This window comes from Marmota monax, unplaced genomic scaffold (genome assembly GCF_021218885.2).
Source record: "Marmota monax isolate L192 unplaced genomic scaffold, Marmota_monax_Labrador192_F-V1.1 WCK01_AAM20220418_F8-fsc00087, whole genome shotgun sequence".
NCBI lineage: Eukaryota > Metazoa > Chordata > Mammalia > Rodentia > Sciuridae > Marmota > Marmota monax.
In genome coordinates this window covers 5,086,565-5,107,308 of record NW_026693476.1, presented here as the reverse complement: position 1 = coordinate 5,107,308, position 20,744 = coordinate 5,086,565, and the positions used below count along the sequence as shown (strand labels likewise).

Genomic DNA, 20,744 nt, shown 5'->3' with positions numbered 1-20,744 from the left:
TATCCCAAAATTCAACAGTTATCTTCTCCATTCCACTGCCAGATTGCTAGTTTTAAGGCTCACATGGATTATTTATAGCCTACAAGTTTGTCTTTAGCTCCATGCTTCCCCATAACCCATTCTTCACAGTTAAAGTGGACTCCTTGTTTGGTTTAAGACCAAAACATTAAAAAAAAAAATTTCATTGAAAATATTTTACTGGCCTTTTGACTAGAAATGAGAAATTATTTGCCAGAAAGGATGAACCCATCATACTTCTGAGACCAAAACACTTTCACATCTCTTGCACACTACTTGATGAGGATCCTGCTCAGTTATTCAGTTTATTTTACTACTCCAAGTTACAATCTTTTTTCACTCCCTCTGCTGGTTCACTGACCTATCTTATGAATGAAAGAGATTACTTCCCTGACATCAAAGTTTGGATTAGATCCTTCCCTGTGCATTCCAACTATTTCTGTATTAATCTCTATCACAACATTCTTTATTCTGACAGAGTCTAAATACTATAAGGCAAGGTTTATATTTTATCTTGTTGACAACTCTATCTCCAGAGCCTGGCACACATTTTTAAAATGAATTGGAATTATGAAGTCCCAACTCACAGAAGAGGGGAGGAAAAAAAAAAAAAGAAATTCATTTGAAAATGTTTTCAATTTTCTAATTTAATAGAAATAACCAAAACAATGTGGTTTTTCAAACAAGGCTTTAAACTAATCTAATACAACTTCTACAACACATTCCAGAGCATTATAACAAGAATTATTTACAGGCAGCTAATGTATTAAATAACCATGAAAAGAAAAAACTTGCTCTTATTACACACCAGCAAAAAACACAGGAACAGAACAATTAGAAACTGCAACCTTGTTTAAAAAAATTAAATATGATCATTTAGAGAATACAATACCACAGAAACAGCACTTTTTCTTTAAGAATCATATTGAAGGGTAGTTAACTATGTGCAAAAATAATAGTAATAGTAATAATAATAAAGAGGGGAGGAGACCAGTTGAAATACTGGATGCAAGGAACTAGAGTAAGGCTGTGAATTTAACCCTTTTGTGTGTAGGTATGTCTACATAGAAAAATCACAGGCTTTCCAATTGCACAATCTTTGTTTTATAGGCAAATATACATGTTTTGCTGTTTTAAAACATAGTAAATGCCTACATTTTTCAGACCAGGAGCAGACATGCATTTCATTCTTAAGAATGAAATTTAGGCCACAATTGAATGGGAATATTGCAATGGCACTTGCAAAATCATTTTGGTGCCTTCCCACATGTGAATTTGGTGAATTTAAAATAGAATTTTCAATTTTTAAAGATCACTGCTACAAAGGGCTAAACTTAATTTTATATATCCTGTAGTTTAATATGACAAATGTGCCCAAATTAACTAATCTTTAAGATAATTTTGTTTCTAAGATACAGTAAAAATATATAAAAAACCATGTAAGCAAACATAAGAAACCAAGATGGAAGAAATGCATTTTGACCAAGTAAGACATGCTTTTGGCCAAGTAAAAGAAGCCATTATATTCAAGAGTACATGTTGAAATCTGAAATGTCTATGTAAACTGTGGCATATAAATTTTTTCCTTAAAAAAGTACCTTCAATTTTTTTTACTCAAACACCTACTTTTAAAAAAATATGCAACTTTCCCCAATTTTTAAAATAAAATGCCACAATATATTGTTATTACCTCCAGCATACATTTAAATTTCTTAATTTTTTTAAAAGATAGATTGGGTGATATGCATACAAACTTTCCTATAAAATCACCATCCAGGAGAGAATTATGACATGCTATTAGCCAACAGACTTAAAGCAGTGTTATTGCTTTATCAAGGAGAAGATAACTGGGAGGGAGAAAAAAATTAACATCCACATCTGATACATGATCCAACTATAATACACCTTCAAAATCTTGAATCACCTTCAGCAGATAATAAATATAGGTGCATAAATTAAGAGTTCATGATGCAAATTTAAAACGATTGCTTTAACTAAGGGATTTAGGATGGGCAGATTTTATAAAACTACTCAATGATCCAGTGTTGAGCAGGCAAATAAGCAGTGCTGGTTCTGACAAGAAATGAGATCTTTCTTTTATGGGGTAGGATGGGCAGTACTGGGGAGTGAACCCAGGGGCACTTCTACCACTGAGCTATCTCGTCAGTCCAAGGAATGATATCTTTGTTTCATGTGTTATATGTGAATTGGTGTAGAGTATAAAGGCTAAGGGAGAAGGGAGCAACAGCATCTAGTCCCATTTTGGATAGTAAGAGACAATCCAAGGGCATAGTCGGAAGACTTGAATCTACTGGCTTATCAACACTAATCACTAATAATTAAACGGCAGGATACCTGCTGAGGTAATCGATAAATCTACAATTTGCACACTTTAAAGCATTATTTCTTTGGATTAACTAAAAATTTCAAAATCTTTTACGAGAAAACAAATGAGAATTTAAATGACTTTTAAAATTATCTAAAATTCCCTTATGAAAGAAATAGAAGTTAGAAAAAACCAACTTGTTGATTCCCAAAAGAAGAATTTCAATAGTATATCTAATGCCTTTTCATTTCAGTGATGGTTTGATGTATAGAGCATAATCTACAATCTAATCATACTTTGGAACTTTCACACACTGCACCTTATACAGCAATTCCTTAGGCCAGTGAATCAGTGGAGCCAAGTGCTAAAAAAAAAAAAAAAAATGGGGGTCAGCAGAACAGATTGAAGAACACTTTGTTCTCATTTCTCTGATGGGAGAAATAAACTGAACTGTGGCCAAAACTTTGAAAGCTTTTAAGGAAACATTGTTAGGTGGACTTTTCTCCAAATCTAAAATACTAGCTATAATAAATAAAATACTAGAATAAATTCTTAAAAAAGAATAGAAATGTGAGGATAACAACTGCCTTCAGGAGTTCAGTATTTCTTTTAACATAAATTAATAGGAAAAACATTTAACTGAACATTAATACTTTGTAACCACAGTTATGTTAGAACTGGACAAATGAGGTTAGAAATACAATGATCGGCGTGCAAGAAAAAAAAATTTTAATAAAATTTAAACTGAATATCTCCATGTAAAAGTGGCTTATTGACAGCTATTAATTTAATACTACTTCCTCAGCAGTAAAAATAATCTTTGTTAATAGAAATGGAGCCTACTAAATGCTGACATTAATTATTTTATATGGCTTTTTAACTGACTGACTTAACCACTCCAAAATTAAAAGAAACAAAGGGGGGGGGGATCTACCTAACATGAAAATGTTTTTATGGGAACACATTATCTTTTAGGGTTCCAATTATTAAAAGTATTTAATTAAAATTTGCTTTTACCTTCATTTGACAGAATCTACACAGGAATTTTGAAAAGTATTCATATGAAAAGCAAATACAAAACATCAGAACTCAAATATCAGAACTTCATAAAATGAAGTCATACTTTCCAAAAAGTACCATTAGATATATTTTTACTTATTAAAATCATGGATATTGTGGAAAGGGGGGAGTAGGCAGAGGTAAAAAGCATTTTTAAATTATTTTTCCACTTACAAAAAAAATAAAATAAATTCAAAAAATTTTAAAACCCTCTTCTTAGGAATTTGAAAATTGAGTGAAATAATAAAATAGTTTAGTCTATATTTTTTAAAAGCCTAATTTACAATGAAAAGAAAAAGGAGAAGCTAAAAAGAAGTTAGAGATGAAAGAAGCAAAATAAAATTAGTACTGTTTAAATATACCATTAGAAGGTCTGAATCATATTCCTGTTTACCCCCACCCCTTCCTTGTTAAGAAAGAAAAACAACCCAAAGAAATGTGTATAATAATTTCTTTAGAGCACTTTATTTGATTCAATACGCACTAAAAATATTTGCTTCTTAGACAATTATGTCAAATAATCTGAGTAATCTATGGTCTGAATTGCTTAAACTGAATTTTTTAAAAGGTGAGTGATTTGCCACAAATCTGCTGACGTCTGAAAAATATTTAATGGCAAATTCTTCTATTTTGGTCACTTTATATTCTAATGTGTCCATACAAAAGTAGGACTAAAGTTTTTTAATCCAACAAAAGAGAAGCCTGTATACAGTCTAGAACACACATTTTGAATCTGAGCATCACAGATGAAGAGAAGAAAAATGAACCAGAGCCACGTTGGTTATCTGCCTCAAGTACTATAATCAGGGTAGCAAAGGTGGGTTTACTCCAGTAACCATTCAAGTGGGGATTGGCTCATTTTTAGGATTTACTTACAGGTCTCTTCTAAGTCCTTTAAGCCCCCAAGTCCATGCAAATGTCCCACTTGGTGGACGGATGAGTAATCTAACCCCACCGGGTTTATTTCAATATTTTGATATTTCAATAATAAGCTGCTTCTGAAGAGTTTGAGAAGTCTGTTCTCTATTAAAATAAGATAGAACCTCAAAATATGAATGTGAACATTAGAAATAGACAGCATATATTACAAATCCATTCTTGATAGGAACATTAGTAAGAATACACATTAGCTTAAAAAACAGGCTCAGCAAATGTTGCTGATCTGCCAGAAGTTTTAGTTCACTATTTACAAATAAGACAAAGTGAAATACAGAAAATTTTACACATTTGGTAGTTGACAGATTACTGTGTGCCAATAGTGGTCTATCAGAAAACTGATATGAAGGAAGACTGGATAAGAGCCAGTTGTCACCTTCTCAAATTCAAATGTACAGAAAACTAGATTAATTTTGAAACAAACATTCTGCCTTTCATGGGAATAATTGTATGATCAGATGATGTGACTGGGAAGTACAACTGTGTGGAAGTGTTTTCTGGAAATGACTACTATAACTCTATATGATCCACTACTGAAAAGTTACCATACTTACTTCAGTAGACCACTGAAGTTGATTAAATGATGATCAATGGTCATGTTTCCTAGACCCTAAATATCAATAGAAAATAAAATTGCTGTTGAGTTCTTTAAACCAATTGAAAAAACTAAGGCCCAACAACATCAAAATGAGAAAAAAATATATATTGGCATGATGATTCAATTTATACCTGGTTGACATTAAAGTGGAATCTGAGTTACACTGATTTTTCACTAGAAAACAACAAGGTATGTTAATGTATGTGTAGGGGGGAGGCTTAAAAGTTGTCTAAATAACTGCGCTCTAATTCAAAAAAACAATTCATCAAGCAACATGAGCCTTACATGTTTACTTGTACACCCAGTATCCTGCACCAATCAATACCACATGATCATAAACATTTGCAATTTCTAATAATCAGAGAATCATCCTCGTTAGTAACAAATCTTCAAGTCATTTCACTTTTACTTTTTGTTTTTACTTTAAAGTTGCAAATTGAGTTCTCTCCCCTTTTCTTGACAAGAATGTTTTCTGTCCATTATTTCAATCTAATACTGTATAAAAGCTATCAGCTTCTTCAAGGAGGTGCCCACTGTAGGCAGGATATTTCAGCAACACTTAAATAAAAGGCTTTTTTTTTTTTTCCTTTCCTTTCTTTCTTTTTTTAAAACAACTGATTTAAGTTCATGCCATTTTATTTTATATGTACTGGTCTCTCGTCTGACTTTAGGCGTTTTCTGCGGGGCTGTATAAAGTCTTCATCAGAGTCCTCAGTTACCTCACCATCATCCTCTTCCTGCTCAAATTCTGGCAAAGGTGCGAAGGTCCTGTCTGAGTAGATCTCTGTGAGTTTATCTTCAAAGAACAATGCAACTGCTTTCCCTGCCTGAGCTACTTCTGAATCAGCCTGCAAGCAAAAGATAGGAATATTCACCTATTGGTAATGCATATTCCTTCACCAAGTTTGCATGGTCTGAAAAGCTTACCTTCAAATTAATCTCTTGTGTGTCTGCATAAACTTGAACAACTTTCATCATCTAAAAAGGACACCAGAGTCAAAAAAAAAAAAGGGAAATTATAATCCTTTCTAAAGTTACGAGACTGCACAGGATTGGTGACGAAAGTCAGCCATACTAGGGAGAACAAATTGCTATAACCAGATTAAGTGCCTTCTAAAATTCTATAGAACAAGGAACCACTTTCTTTACAAAGTTATGTTACTAAAGCTACTGTGAAACTTCAATAATTGCCTCATTCTAAATTAGTGAGGTTAATCTTAGCAGGAATTGGTCAGAACACATCAATCTATTCAAGAGAAAAACAACCAGATTCTATCTTTAAGGTAATATGTTAATAAAATTAAGTAGGTAAACTGGGTCTTTCTGTCAACTATAGTTCATAAAACCACATTTATCTGAAAGCAATAAAACTAATTAAAAATAAGACAAAAAACTTGGGACTGTATTTTTAAAATTTATATTAGTGAGATTTTAATAATTTACTCTGTGGCATATTGCTATAAAGGTGACTAGACTTTTAAACTCATAAAGATTTTGTATGTTTTTAATATTAAAATGCCACCTGGATGCCCCCAGAAACTATCAGTAGACTTTGACTCAATGTGATTTATTTTACTAAGAAATATGGCACCCAAATTTCATCAGCAATAAAAAGATTTTAGTATTAATCTTTATAAAGATTTTACGGATTCTTATCCAATTCCATTTTCTTTTCCTATAATGAAAACTTCTACAGTAGCTTTGATTTTATCCCAAAGATAAATACAAAATGTTATGTAACACATTTCTTCTTGAGGTGTATATAACTCATTCTTACCCTCAAAAACAACAAAATCCTAAAGTTAATAAAGGTAACATTGTTGAAATCAGTAACTCATCATTACACATTGCAAGGTATTATTCAAGATGAGTCAACAAAGATATGTTCATGATTTTAAGGTTCTACATTTCTGTGGTTAAAAATAAAATCCAAGAACATGAGTACATATATATTTTCTATAAGTATCCAAAATACAGGTTATTCATAACCATACCCTACAAAATCTACTTAACTGCGGGCTACTTTTCTGTACCCAACCCTCAAAGGAAGGGATATTCAATAACATTCTTAATATTAATTATATACTCCAAATTATACACAGTAAACTTTCTTCTTTGGAGCTGTAAATAAAATCAATTTTTACTTTTGACGGGACTGAAGCAGGAAAAATGTCTTAATCAAATTAGAAAACTCCTTCAGGTAAAACAAAATCCAAAAAACAAATAAGCAAACAAAAACTAAAAAATTAATATGCTATAGGTTGGAAGCTAACATACTTCATTAAACCTTTCACAGTTCTTGAAGATCAAACGAACATCAGCCACAAAGTCATCTGGGATTTGGTAATGTTGGGAATGTTTTTTCTGAAGCTTCTTTTTCACGGTGGATAAATCCATTGGTTTCTTTATAATTTTATAGTAGTTTGGTATCTAAAATAAATAAATAAGGGCAGATAAGAATTTTCTAAAATGCCGAACTGATTTAGTTTTAAAATGCATAGCATATTCATCACATTAATAGTGGATATATTGGAGAATAGTGAATATACTTTAAATCTTCTGCCAATTATATAATAAAAACCAAATCTTATTGCAAAATATATGCCAATCTCCACGGCTATGGAATTCAAAGACAAATCTTTAATAATAAGTAGACACAGAAAGTAAGCAACCAGCAGGGGCAGCCTATACCAGTATTCTCTCTCTCTTTTTAAAAAGGTGTTGATGGACTTTTTAAATTTTATTTATTTATTTATATGTGGTGCTAAGAATCAAACCAAGTGCCTCACACATGCTAAGCAAGCATTCTACCACTGAGCCACAACCCCAGCCCTATACCAGTATTCTTTTTGGGGGGATAGGGTGGGGTGGGGGAGGGACTCTAGGATTGAACTCAGGGGCGCTTAACCTATTAGCCACACCCCCAGCCCTATTTTATATTTTATTTAGAGACAGGGTCTCACTGAGTTGCTTAGTGTCTCCCTCTTGCTGAGGCTGGCTTTAAACTTGCAATCCTCCTGCCTCAGCCTACCGAGCTGCTGGGATTACAGGTGTGTGCCATCGTGCCCACCTATACCAGTATTCTTAAGGCCATATTTGGCTCATGAGCAGTTTATGACTCCTAAAGAGTTTGTTTTCTAAAGGAGAAAAGTTACAAAATAGATTAATGTTATGATTAGAATATGATGTCTTATAGAAGACATCCTAGAAATCATTACTTATAAGTTTTACCTCAGCAACTCTGAAAGAAAAATTGTTATAACATAAAAGAATGTATTAACCATTTAGTATTCTTCTGACTTTGTCCAAGGCCAAATATATTTCTACCCTTGTGAAATAAGTGAACAGAGAGCAACCATGAAAAGATTTAAAAAAATGAAAGTCATTTGCTACTTTGAAATCCCTAAACTGAAAAGAAACACTTTCTAGAATCAGATGACTACTACTTGTATAAAACACCATCTTTATGTCTAGACCTTTTGTGCTTTAAAATTAATTTCAGTCTATCCTATAAATTATCACTTAATATTCAATAACAGAGGGCTAGCAAATAAAATGTATGCAACATATTCTTATCCCACTTATTAGGCATTGAGAACCTCTGTCTTTATCCTTACAATAGTCACCTGTAAAATAAACAAAAAGCACTGACCTGTAAAACTTCTCCAGTGTTTTTTTCCTCAATCTTGACTGTGTAAGAAGGCTCATGATGGCAGAGCCAGTGTGAAAGACTGAACTGTATATTTTTATTCAATTAATATTTACATGGTTTGATTTTTACCCAAGGTAAAGAATAGAACTGGGATCTTAGAAATAATTAAGCCTAATAATCCCACTTTACAGTTAAAAAGGAAAGGTGTATAGTTTCACCTAATTATAGAGTTACAGAGTTGTTTGTTGCCAGAACCATGAGAACAAATTTTTTTAAACTGTAAATAATAAATACCCACTATGTTATCCGGTACTATGCTAAACACTTTATATTGATTATAATCCTTAGAATAACCTAATTAGGTAAGAAATAGTATATATGTATTAAATTACCACACCACAACCCCATAAATTTTATGAAAGAGAGGGTCGGGGAGGAAGACGGAAGAGGAGAAGGGAAGGAAAGGAATTAAAAAATGAGATCAAGTGAAAAAGTAAATAGTATCAGTATCAGAATATACTGTGTCTTAGATAAGCTGAGGAGCTTATTGAAGAAGCCTGAGTTTCAATACAGGTCCAGACTAAGATAAGAGAACCCACAGTCCTATTCAATGAGACATTTTTCATTAGGCAGGTAGTATTAAGGTGCACAACTCACCGAAGCAGGAACAGGCTCCTGGAATTCAATACTTAATTCATGGCAATAGAGGTAAAGCAGAAGACGTTCACATTTCTGGCCCCCAAAAAGAAAAGGAAGACATGTGAAGTATTTGTCTCACCTAATAAGACATTCTTGAGAATGAGAACAATATCACTACAAAATATTATTGGGGGAAAAAAACAAACAAACAAACCCTGAACATCAACCTCCTACAAAATAGCTATCCAAGTCAACTGAATCACATACAAAGAAAACCTCCTTGCTTCCAATTTAACTGAGATTACATTTGTCTCTACTTTAAGGAAGTGTCTTTATTCTAATATAAGATTTTCTCAACTCATATTACTTATACAAATGGAAAGTGAGTCATAAAAGCAAAATGTATTGCTCTGTACAAAAACATATATTACCTGGTAATAAAAAAGTAAGTAACCGATTACTATTGCACCCAATTATAATTCTCTGAGGCAGGAAACAAACATTATCTCCTTTCTTCAAATGACTCCATTCAGGTTCAAAATAAATAAAACCTGTCTGTCTCTCAATCTAATTACAAACTCTTTTTTTTTCATAGTCAGGACACTGACATACATTTTATATTTGTAGTTTTCTATTTACTTCAACTTCTTTAATTTATACATTTTAAACACATACTTCCTCCTCAGATAATGGAGAAAGGATTTTGTGTGTGTGTGTGTGTGTGTGCGCGCGCGCATGTGTGTATCAGATTACAAACAAACTTGATCAGAGAACTATGTGGCAGATATTTTGCCTCTGGAAATAAGACTACAGATTAGATCACCAGAAGTCTGAAGTGAGGACAGAGCTCTAGATTTATTTTTTAAATGATGAAAAACTGTTTTGAGGATTTTAAGCAAGGAACACTATGCAGTGTAGAAAAATGGAGTTTAGTTACAAAGTTATAATAAAAGCCCAGATAAGAAATTATGATAGGCTTAGTACCGTGACACACATTTATAATCCCAGTGTCTTGGGAGGCTAAGGCAGGAGGATCATAAATTTGAGGTCAACTTCAGCAACTGTCTGTCTCAAAATAAAAAAATAAAAATATAAACAACTGGGACTGTAGCTCAGTGGTAAAGTGCTCTTGGATTTGATCCTCAGTACCAAAAACAAGAGAGACCAAGAAAGAGATTATGATAGATGTCTAGGGTGGCAATAGTGACGTAAGTAGGAAAAGTCATGTTTGAGTATTTTTTCATTTCTAATAGGATTTTAGTCTGAGCAAGAGGTGAGTGGTGGTGCCATTAAATAATGGAAAACATGCTGGGCGCAGTGGCACACAACTGTAATCCCAGCAGCTCAGGAGGATGAGGCAGGAGGATGGGGAGTTCAAAGCCAGCCTTAGCAAAAGCGGGGTGCTAAGCAACTCCTTGTGACCCTGTCTCTATATAAAATACAAAACAGGGGTGGGGATGTGGCTCAGTGGTTGTGTGCCGCTGAGTTCAGTCTCCAATACCCCCCCCATCCCCCTCCAAAAAAAAAAAAAAAAATTACAATGAAGGTCTGAGTGCAGTTTTTAATGTTATTTGCTTTTGTTTTTTGAGGTAGGGATTAGAAATCAAGATTTTTGTTGGGGATTGTGGATGTGGCTCAGCAGTAGAAGAACATTTGCCTGTATGGGTGAGGAGACCTGGGTTTGATGCCCAGGACTACAAGGGGAAAAAAAAAAGATTTTCACTGGGACAAACTGGTAAGTTTGAAGAAGTTGAATATAGAGGGCTGGGAATATAGCTCAGTTGGTAGAATGCTTGCCTAGCATGCACAGGTCCTGGGTTAAATCCCCAATACCACCAAAGGAAAAGGAAAAAAAAAAAAGTTGAATGTAAGAGTCTGAAGCACAAGGTTAGTAACAAAGATTTCAGAAGTCATAAATGATGCAATCAGATGACAAGATTATAAAGTAATAGGTTATGAGCCTATCTGTACATTACACAGAAAAAAAAAAAAAAGAAGGATGTATCAACAAGTAACTACAGAATCCTCAGTAACAAATCAACTTATTTGACACTTACCCTTTGGTCCACGGGGCTTAATCCCTGTGCTGTTTTCCCCTTCTTACTGTGTTGCAAATTATCACAATCATATTCAACTTCTGGCTTCCCAATATCTCTGCAAAATGTGCATATCCAGTCCCCACTAAACAGGGAAACAGGCAATAAGTCCAAGTAATTATATCAAAGTCTGCTTTAGAGACCCTAGTTCTCTGGATGCAGGTCTCTAGTTTGTTTTCTTTAGTTTCCAATTTTGAAAACTGTGTGAAACCCTCCTACTCCCAAACTATTCCAACTCATCCTTCAAGTGATTACCTTCAGGGAAAATATAAGTGGCAACACTGCAGTAAATGGGCCTATGTAATCATAGCACAAAAATGATAAGTATTTGCTGTATAAGACCAAAGACCAATTCTCTCAGGTCCCCATAGTACCATAACATGAACCTAGTCCCCGAATAAGAAAAAAAAAAGAGTAGAAGACATGGAGTTCCTCAGGTATCTTATAATGTTTTGGCATGCACTAAACAAGTTTTTTTCATGGCCAATCAAAAGACAGAAAATACAAACACATATCTGTAAGTACAAGCATGTAGACACACACTGTGTATCTTTTTTTGTTTGTTTTTTTAGTACTGGGGATTGAACCTGGTTCAATTTTACCAGACTGAACTTAACCACTGAAGCATATCCCCAACCCTTTTCTCACTGAGTTGTTTAGGGCCTAAGTTGCTGAGGCTGAACTTGTGCTCCTCCTGCCTCAGACTCCTCAGCCAGTGGGATTAGGTCTACACTTTTTTTTGTTTTTTAAATATTTTTTTTAATTGTAGATGGACACAATATCTGTATTTTATGTTTTATTTTTATGTGGTACCAGGATCAAACCCAGTACCTCACGCATGCTAGGAAAGAGCTCCACCACTGAGCCACAACCCTGAGCCCTATATTTTGTTTTTAACAGGATTTCTATCAAGCTATAAATTCCAAAATGATTCATTCACATTTCTATTCTCTTCTTCTCTCTTTATAGATTCAGAAATATACTGATACATACATCTAGTATCTATCTATCTATTTGGTACTTTTACCACTGAGCTACATCCTCAGCCCTTTTGTTTTGAGGCAGGGTCTCACTAAATTGATGAGGCTAGCCTTAAAATTTACCATCCTCCTACCTCAGCCTCCCAAGTTGCTGAGATTAAAGGCAAGCACCTCTGTTCCTGACTTAACTATTATTTAAAAAGAAATTGGGGCTGGGGTTGTGGCTCAGTGGTAGAATACATTTAGAACTTCTAGCATGTGTGAGGCACTGGGTTCGAACCTCAGCACCACATAAAAATAAAGGTCCATTAATAATTAATACAAATTAAAAAAAAATTGTGGGGTGGCGGCTAGACATACATTACCACTCAGTGGTAAAGTGTTTGCCTAACATGCACGTTAAAAGTGCTTGTCAGCAGATACAAGGCCCTGGGTGAGATAGATCCCCACAATGCGAACAATAAATAAAATTTAAAATTAATTTAATCAAACCTAGGACCTATGCATAATAGGTAAGTCCTCTACCACTGAGCTATAGCCCCAACCTCAAAAATTAAACTTACAAGTCACCTTCAGAAGCAAACAGACTTTCTCTAGCTCACCGATTCCCTTGCTCTTCTCCATCTTAGGAGTTTTACCAAATTTGCTTACAATGAGTATAAATTGAAGGCCAGGAGATGACATCTACTCTTTAAGTTAATACTAAAGGAATAATAGGTTCTCTGTCTTATAGAAATGGTATGTTTTGGTTAAGAAGGCCATTTGTAGCCAGGTGTGGTAACGTTCACCAGTAATCCCAGCTACTCAGGATGCTGAGGAAGGAGATACTCAAGTTGAGGGATGGCCTTGGCAATTTAGAGAGACATTGTTAAAATAAAAAATAAAAAGGAGTGGTAATGTAGCTCAGTGATACAGAGTTCCTGGATTCAATCCCAATTATTGCAAAAACAAACAAAAACGGGCTTTTTGCCCTGAAAAACTTTTTGCTATATTTTTAATTTATGACAACATAAAACAAAAATGATTTATATCACCAGTACCTTGGAAAGCTTAGAAGGGTTGGAACATGACAAGTTAGATGAAAGACCTTTGGACACTTTTCACAGCACAAGAGATCCCCTCCATTTTGGCAGACAGCACACCAGTCTTCATTTGGGTCATCATCTTTGCTGCTGCCATCTCCTCCAATCCTTGCTGACCTGTGAATCAGGCTTCGAATTGGAGATTTTCCATTAACTAGACTGCTGAGCCCCGACTGTTTGCAGCTTTCATTCATATCTGTAGGTTCAGTTTTCACATGGTTTTCCAGGCTCGTTAATGCATCCAACTCACTTTCTAGATGCAAGCTGGTTGAAAGAGGTGGTGTCAAGCTGCTCTCAGGACTGCTCAACTGAAAGAAAACAAAGACAAATTCTTGGGGAAAAAAAATCATTTAATCCTTATTGCATGCAGTGTGTGTGTTATTTAAAAGCTACATCAATATACATACTGACATAACTTAAAATTATTATATAAATCATATTAGTAACTTTGATTAATGGACTCAAAAGAACTCTAAGGTTATTTATGTGATTTTGGGATACCTGTCCTTCTATTACTGGTTCACAAAAATAACAAGGAAATTAATTATACCATTAAATACACTGAGAGGTGTGTCCAGAGTTATAGAGAACTGATAACAGCACTTTTTTTCCACAACCAGAAGCATTCTATCCTATCCTTCTGCTCACCTATCATTCTATTAATATAGGAAGATTATGACATTGTAAAATCGTTCACCAATTTTTTTTGTGTCCATTTTTATGGGGTACTTTGCTTTGAAGGGAGGTGTGACACTGCTTTAAATCCAAGACTAAATCTGTTGCTCTCTAAATCTATGTATATACTATGCTGAATATACTAATACCCTGAGATAAAAATTTCTATGTTCCATGATATGAGAGCCTGCAGAATGGAAGAAAATCTTTGTCAACTATACTTCAGATAGAGAATTAATCTCCAGGATATATAAAGAACTAAAAAACCCAAATAACCCAATAAATAAATGGACAAAGGAACTGAAGAAACACTTCACAGAGAAATATGGTCAATAAATACATAAAAAAAAATGTTCAAGACAACTAGCAATTAGAGAAATTCAAATCAAAACTACATTGAGATTTCACTTTAGTTACAGTGGCAATTAAAGACTATAGGTAGCAGGGGCTGGGGATGTGGCTCAAGCGGTAGCGCGCTCGCCTGGCATGAGTGCGGCCAGGGTTCGATCCTCAGCACCACATACAAACAAAGATGTTGTGTCTGCAGAAACCAAAAAATAAAGAAATTCTCTCTCTCTCTCTCTCTCTCAAAAAAAAAAAGACTATAGGTAGCAATAAATATTGGCAAGGATATAGGGAAAAAGGTGCACTCATACATTGCTGGTGGGACTGCAAATTGGTGCAACCACTCTGGAAAGCAGCATGGAATTGCTAAGAAAACTTGACCCAACTATTCCACTACTGGGTTTATACCCAAAGGACTTAAAATCAGCATACTGTAGTGATGTAGTCATACAAATGTTCACAGCTCAATTCGCAACAGCTAAGCTAGGTGCCCTTCAATAGATGAATGGATAAAGAAAATGTGGTACATATATACAACAGAATATTACTCAGTCATAAAGAAAAATGAAATCCTGGCATTTGCCAGTAAATGACTGGAACTGGAGACTAACATACTAAGCAAAACAAACCAATCCCCCCAAAGCAAAGGACAAATGTTCCCTTTGGTATGCACCTGCTGACTCACAATAGGTGGGGGATAAGGGGGTAGGGGAGGTTCACCAGATTGGGGGGGAGGGGCCAGAGAGGAGAGAGGAGAGAGGGCACGGGAATGGGAAAGACTGTAGAATGAATCAGACACAACTTTCCTTTGTTTATATATGAATACGACCAGTATTAACTCCACATCATGTATAGCCACAAGAATGGGAAGTTATACTCCATATTTGTACAATGTCAAAATACATTCTATTGTCATGTATAAAGACAATGTGTTCTAAAAAGAACAAATCTTTAAAAAGTTTTTAAAAATTCTCTATGTTTCAATCATGTAGAAAGTAAGATAGAAACCTGGGTAGAAAAACAAAAAATCAAAAATTTTAAATTTAGAGGGACTTGTGCTTTCTTCATTCTGAATTATAAATTTTATAAAATATTCCATCCTAGAAACTCTAGAATGGTCAGTAATTCATAAGCCAAAAAGGCAATCTTCCCATCCCAAGTATTTGATCAATTAACTTCTTTCATATCAGCGATCTTTCTTTTTTTGGCAGGGATACCAGGGATTGAACCCAGGTGCACTTAACCACTGAGCCACAGCCTCACCCTTTTTTTAAATTTTGAGACAGGGTCTTTGCTAAATTACCTAAGGCCTTGCTAAGTCACTGAGGCTGGCTTTGAACTCAAAATCCTCCCATCTCAGCTTCCCAGCCCACTGGGGTTACAGGCATGTGCCACTGCGCCCAGTCCTGGCCCCATATACCAGCAATCTTAAGCTGAGCTCATAGGACAACACATAAAGACATTTTGTTGCCTGACACTCACTTCAAATATCAAGATGATCAATACATTCAGAACAAGATAAAACTCAATTCAGCATCATGTCAAAAATACTAACCAAATACAAATTCAAAGATAATTTCAAATGAGTACTTAACACAATAAAGTCTTTTTCTGATTAATTGTAGCTGACTCTTAGACATACCCTGCTGCTCCCCTAAAACCACACAAAATAAAACAAACAAAACTTGTTAGAAAAAGAGACACTTGTACTTATCAGGCATAAAAATTCAAAGACAAATGAATATACCTAGAATCCCTATTCAGTCTGATAGACTCAGGGAATCAGTGAAGTGACCTCCTTAACCCAATGTCAGACCCTGGTAGGAGCTTACCATGCATGCACTCCTCCTGCCATCTTCAGTCTTTTCTTGTTTCACAGCTCCTGAAAAGCTACATATTTCATCTTCAGTCCCAGGTTCTTGCTTGACCTTCACTGGATCAGATTTGAAACTAAGGCTGGTCTTCTCAGCTGTTCTTCCTGATGATCCACAACTAATAAAAATAAATAAATAAATAAATAAAGGTCACATGTTTGTATGGTGTAAATTAAAAAAGAAAGAAAGAAAGAAAAGTAACATTAAAGTTAAAGCAACACATAATCATTTCACAGAAAATAAGGACAACTTATAAAGCAGTTAAGCCTAGCTACAAATCTCTTTAAGAATGTAAAGCAAACATTCAGAAGACCTTAAAAATACACTTTATATATCTGCATATACCTAATATCTGAGGGATGGGATCTAAATCTAAAAATAAAATTCATTTATGATTCTTATATACATTATTTGCATAGCCTGTGGGTAAATTTTATGCAACATTTTTAGTGCACACTGCATTATGACTATGACTAACCACGTGAGGTAGAATGGGAATTTTCCATTTGTGGAATTATGTTAACACTCAAAAAATTTTAGAGCATTTTGGATTTCAGATTTTCACATAGGGGTGCTCGACCTGTAGTATAAAAGATCCATGATTGCTTCTCTTTCTACTTTCAACTAAACAATACAAATAGTGGTTCATGGGGGTGGGGATGTGGCTCTGTGGTTGCCTACTATTCACAGGTTCAATCCCCAGCACAACAAAAACAACAATAAAAAGGCTGAGGCTGTATCTCAGCAGTAAAATGCCTCTGGGGTTCTATCCCCAGTACCAAAACAAAACAAAAACAGCAGTTCAGCAAGACTCATCTAAGGAGAGATTATTTTGGCTTGTGAGAAAAGGAGACTGAAAGGTAAGAAGCAAACAACCTGGAACATCCTTATATGATTCAAAATCATCAAATGAGTGGCAAAAGGAGAGGTATAAAACTAATTACTTTTACCTAAAACACAAAAACAAAATCACTATTAAGTAAATAACTGGTAAGACTAATGTTATATAAACTTTCACTTAGTTTGTATGTTCTTTCAAAAACTAATTAAGATTGTGAGTTCAAAGCCAGCCTCAGCAAAAGCAAGGTGCTAAGCAACTCAGTGAGGCCCTATCTCTAAATCATGTAATATCTTAAATAAAACTGTAGACTGTAAACTACTTCAAGTACAAAAGAATAAAAAACAGTCAATGTTTATTATATTTTATCTTAAACATACACACACACATACACATTCCTATGTCTTAGCTCTACCCACTGAAAAGACTTAAAACAATGTACAATTTAGTAGTAACATATGCCCACTAACATGACTAGGATTTCTTAGAAAAAGGGCTGATTTCAGGACAGAGGCAAGAAACATGCAAGATGAACCTGGCACATTGTTTCATAGGAAACAAGGAGGCTAGGATTATAGAAAAAGTAAGAAGCAAACCCGAAAAACCTCTGACAAGCCAACTGAATAGCTTAAGCTTCAACAAAAATAACATTTATAGTGGATTAAAACTAAAATATGGGTAAATATATGAGTTCATTAATGGTAATAATAAAACTAGTTGCTTAGTCTTGGAGGATGCTGGGAATCAACTCATTATCATGAAAGAAAGTTAATAATAAGAATTTGTCTTGCTTTCCGAATTAAGCTGATAAATGATGACAGAGTCTATCTCTTTATAAAAATATCCTAAACTAATAAAGAAACATGAGAATCAGAATAACGTTTTTCAATGATCATTAATGGTTGCCACCATACACACACACAAATGAATATTAGGTGTCCCTGATGAACATACAGTACTAACATGAAGTGGAAGTATTCTTGTCCTCACTTCTCCCAAAGCAAACATGAAATATGATCAAACCTCATCGGAATGTCAACATACACAAAAAACATATTTAAAACATTTAAATGACAAGATGGGGAAACAGGGAAAGCTCTACAGGAGAAACTTCATCTACAACGAATAAATTGATACTGATATAAGCATTTCAGATGATGACAACCTACAGAGCTTATCTTGAATCTGATTCAAAGAAATCTGAAATAAGATTCTGTTTTAAAAAAAATTTTTTTTGGCAAAAATTGAAAGCTCTGAATATTAACTGGATCTGTACTAATATGGTCACAAGTAAAGTGACATGATATCTGAGATTTATTTCAAAATAATACAGACCAGGAAAGAATGGGCAAAGGATCAGTTATAAATTAATGTTGAAACTATGTGACAAGTATATAGGGACTATATAGTCTACTTTTATTAAATACTTGAATTTTTTAATAAAATGAAAAAAGTTATTAATAGCATAATACTCACCTGCCTCGACTGCCAGTACTAGAGGTACTAGGGGGTCTCACTGGTGTGTGAGAATTGGATAAACCTAAAAAATAGTAAGTCAAACTGAGTACCAATGCATATAAGAATGCTCAGAATTCAAGACTACTATAATCCAATTCAGAAACTCCTGGAAATAAGAGCAAAATCAGTGATGGCATGTATAACCATTGGCAGACATCAACCAGTTTCTCTTAGCAGAGCCCAGACATCGCCTTAGAATCCTCTTCAGAATACTACCCAATCAACAAAACTACCATATCAAGAGAAAGCTGTCTTTCATCCCTCCCCCAGTCACTTGACAAAATATTCTACTTACATACCCTTCATTTGTTTTAGAAGTCCTACAATAATTCTTATTATACCTTAAAAATTTTGTGATTCAACTAATAAAAAAAAAAAGAGAGAGAGAATTACATTATCTCCTATTTTTTGCTGAATGATATTCCACTATATGTATATTGTTGCTGTTACTACAAGAAAACGTAAGAGTTAACTATATGAGGTAATGAGCATGTTGACATGATTGGCACTAGTATTCATTGCACTATGAATATATCTATTATATGTACACGTTTATATATTAAATCATGTTGCATTCATTAAAAAAAAATGTTAATGATGTACCTCATGTAAAATCTACATTTATATTTGAACTCTCCTTGCAGAAATAATGAAGTGGTCTACCTCAGTAAGAAAAAAGTAGGGTTATATCAGAAAAATGTATTCTATAACCACTTCTGGATTGTTAACCTATCTAGTAGTGCTTCAATCATGTATTCCTGAGTATTCAGCTGAATAACCTTGTAGTAGGATCAAACAAACAAACAAACAAAAAAAAAAAAAAACTGAGATTTTGAAAGAGAACTACACTACACCTCATGGGTTTCCAGTGATTTTTAAAAAATTATACTTGGAAAATTCACTTGTCATTCCTCAGTTTTTAAACAAATCTTAAAATTTTAAAGTTGTGTCAAGACCAAAGAACTCTTCAATCTGTATTCTAAATATATAAGATGGTACTTAGCTGTTTGGCCAAACACTATTCCAGCTATTACTGTGCAGATGTATTTGTAATTAGCATTTAAGCAATAGACTTTGAGAAAAGCAGATTATCCTTCACAATGTAGGTAGGCCTTATTTAACCTGCTGAGACTTTGAGAAGCTGTTTCTCTCCACTCCCCTAAAGGAATTTTGCCTACAGATTCTGGAATCAAGACTGTAACATAACTTCCCTGAGTCTCTAAGCAAGTCAACTTCTACCTGTACATTTTGGACTTGACAATACCCACAGTCACATCATCATGGGAGTTAATTCCTTAAGGTCAATCATTCAATCTCTTTGTGTGTGTGTGTTTGTGTGTGTGTCTTCTGCACCCACCTCTCTCGTTTCTGCTTTTCTTAAAAAAAAAAAAACTTTCTGATACAGATACTAAGAGACCTTTTTTAAGATGTTAAAGAAAATGAGGCAATATCCCTGTTTGCTTTACCTGATGATCCTGGAGACAGGGCAGAGGGTCCTGGGGAAGGATTCATGGTGCTTGTAGGCTGTGGGGGTAGGTGACTGCCTGAGATGTATCTACTTAGTAGATTATCTAAACTACTTGAGCCAGCATCTTCCAACTAAAGGGAAAGAAGATAAAGATAAATTTGCTTTGATTAAAGCAGAGCAGAGAAGTAATCAATTTCATTACTGTCACTACTTATATTCAGTCTACTAATAAACTAATAGATTTTCTAATATCAAGCTCAACTTAATTGTTGCTTCTTTATGCTTCTCTGAGAATTCACGCAGTACAAAATTTACGTGAGTTGAGACTATAATTTATATTAATCACTCAAGACAAAAACCTAATGATCCATTAAATCCTGTATGTTCTATTATGAAAAAAGTTCGGACACTTTAATGTTTTCTCAAAATTGCTACAGGACTGTACTTATCAGTATTCTTGTCCCTAGTTTCCTTCTCTCTATTTCAATGTCCATAGCCTTGCCATAATCATTCACCCAAGTAGAAATGCAATCATGTCAAAACCCCAAAAAAGCAATAAAAAGTTATTATAGTCCACAGAAAGCCTGGTATACAAGGCCTCTTATTATACACATGAAACAGAGTCCACAGGACATCTGAA

The 20,744-nt window shown here is 34.3% G+C and overlaps 1 protein-coding gene across 2 annotated transcripts in view; it reads right to left on the bottom strand.

Moving 5' to 3' along the window:
- Positions 1–647: 647 nt before the first annotated feature.
- The window catches only part of Trim33 (tripartite motif containing 33), a 122,405-nt gene continuing 102,308 nt past the window's right edge, over positions 648–20,744 (bottom strand). Inside the window, exons 12-20 of one of the 2 annotated variants that reach the window (XM_046458202.1) lie at positions 20,103–20,235; positions 18,595–18,658; positions 16,239–16,398; positions 13,345–13,694; positions 11,286–11,409; positions 9,247–9,321; positions 7,215–7,367; positions 5,865–5,915; positions 648–5,785 (exon numbers count right to left, since the gene is read on the bottom strand). In XM_046458202.1, the coding sequence (XP_046314158.1) occupies positions 5,573–5,785; positions 5,865–5,915; positions 7,215–7,367; positions 9,247–9,321; positions 11,286–11,409; positions 13,345–13,694; positions 16,239–16,398; positions 18,595–18,658; positions 20,103–20,235 (1,323 nt within the window). In that variant the 3' untranslated portion in view covers positions 648–5,572. The remainder of the gene's footprint in view (positions 5,786–5,864; positions 5,916–7,214; positions 7,368–9,246; positions 9,322–11,285; positions 11,410–13,344; positions 13,695–16,238; positions 16,399–18,594; positions 18,659–20,102; positions 20,236–20,744) is intronic. The other variant, XM_046458203.1, reaches the window with a different exon arrangement.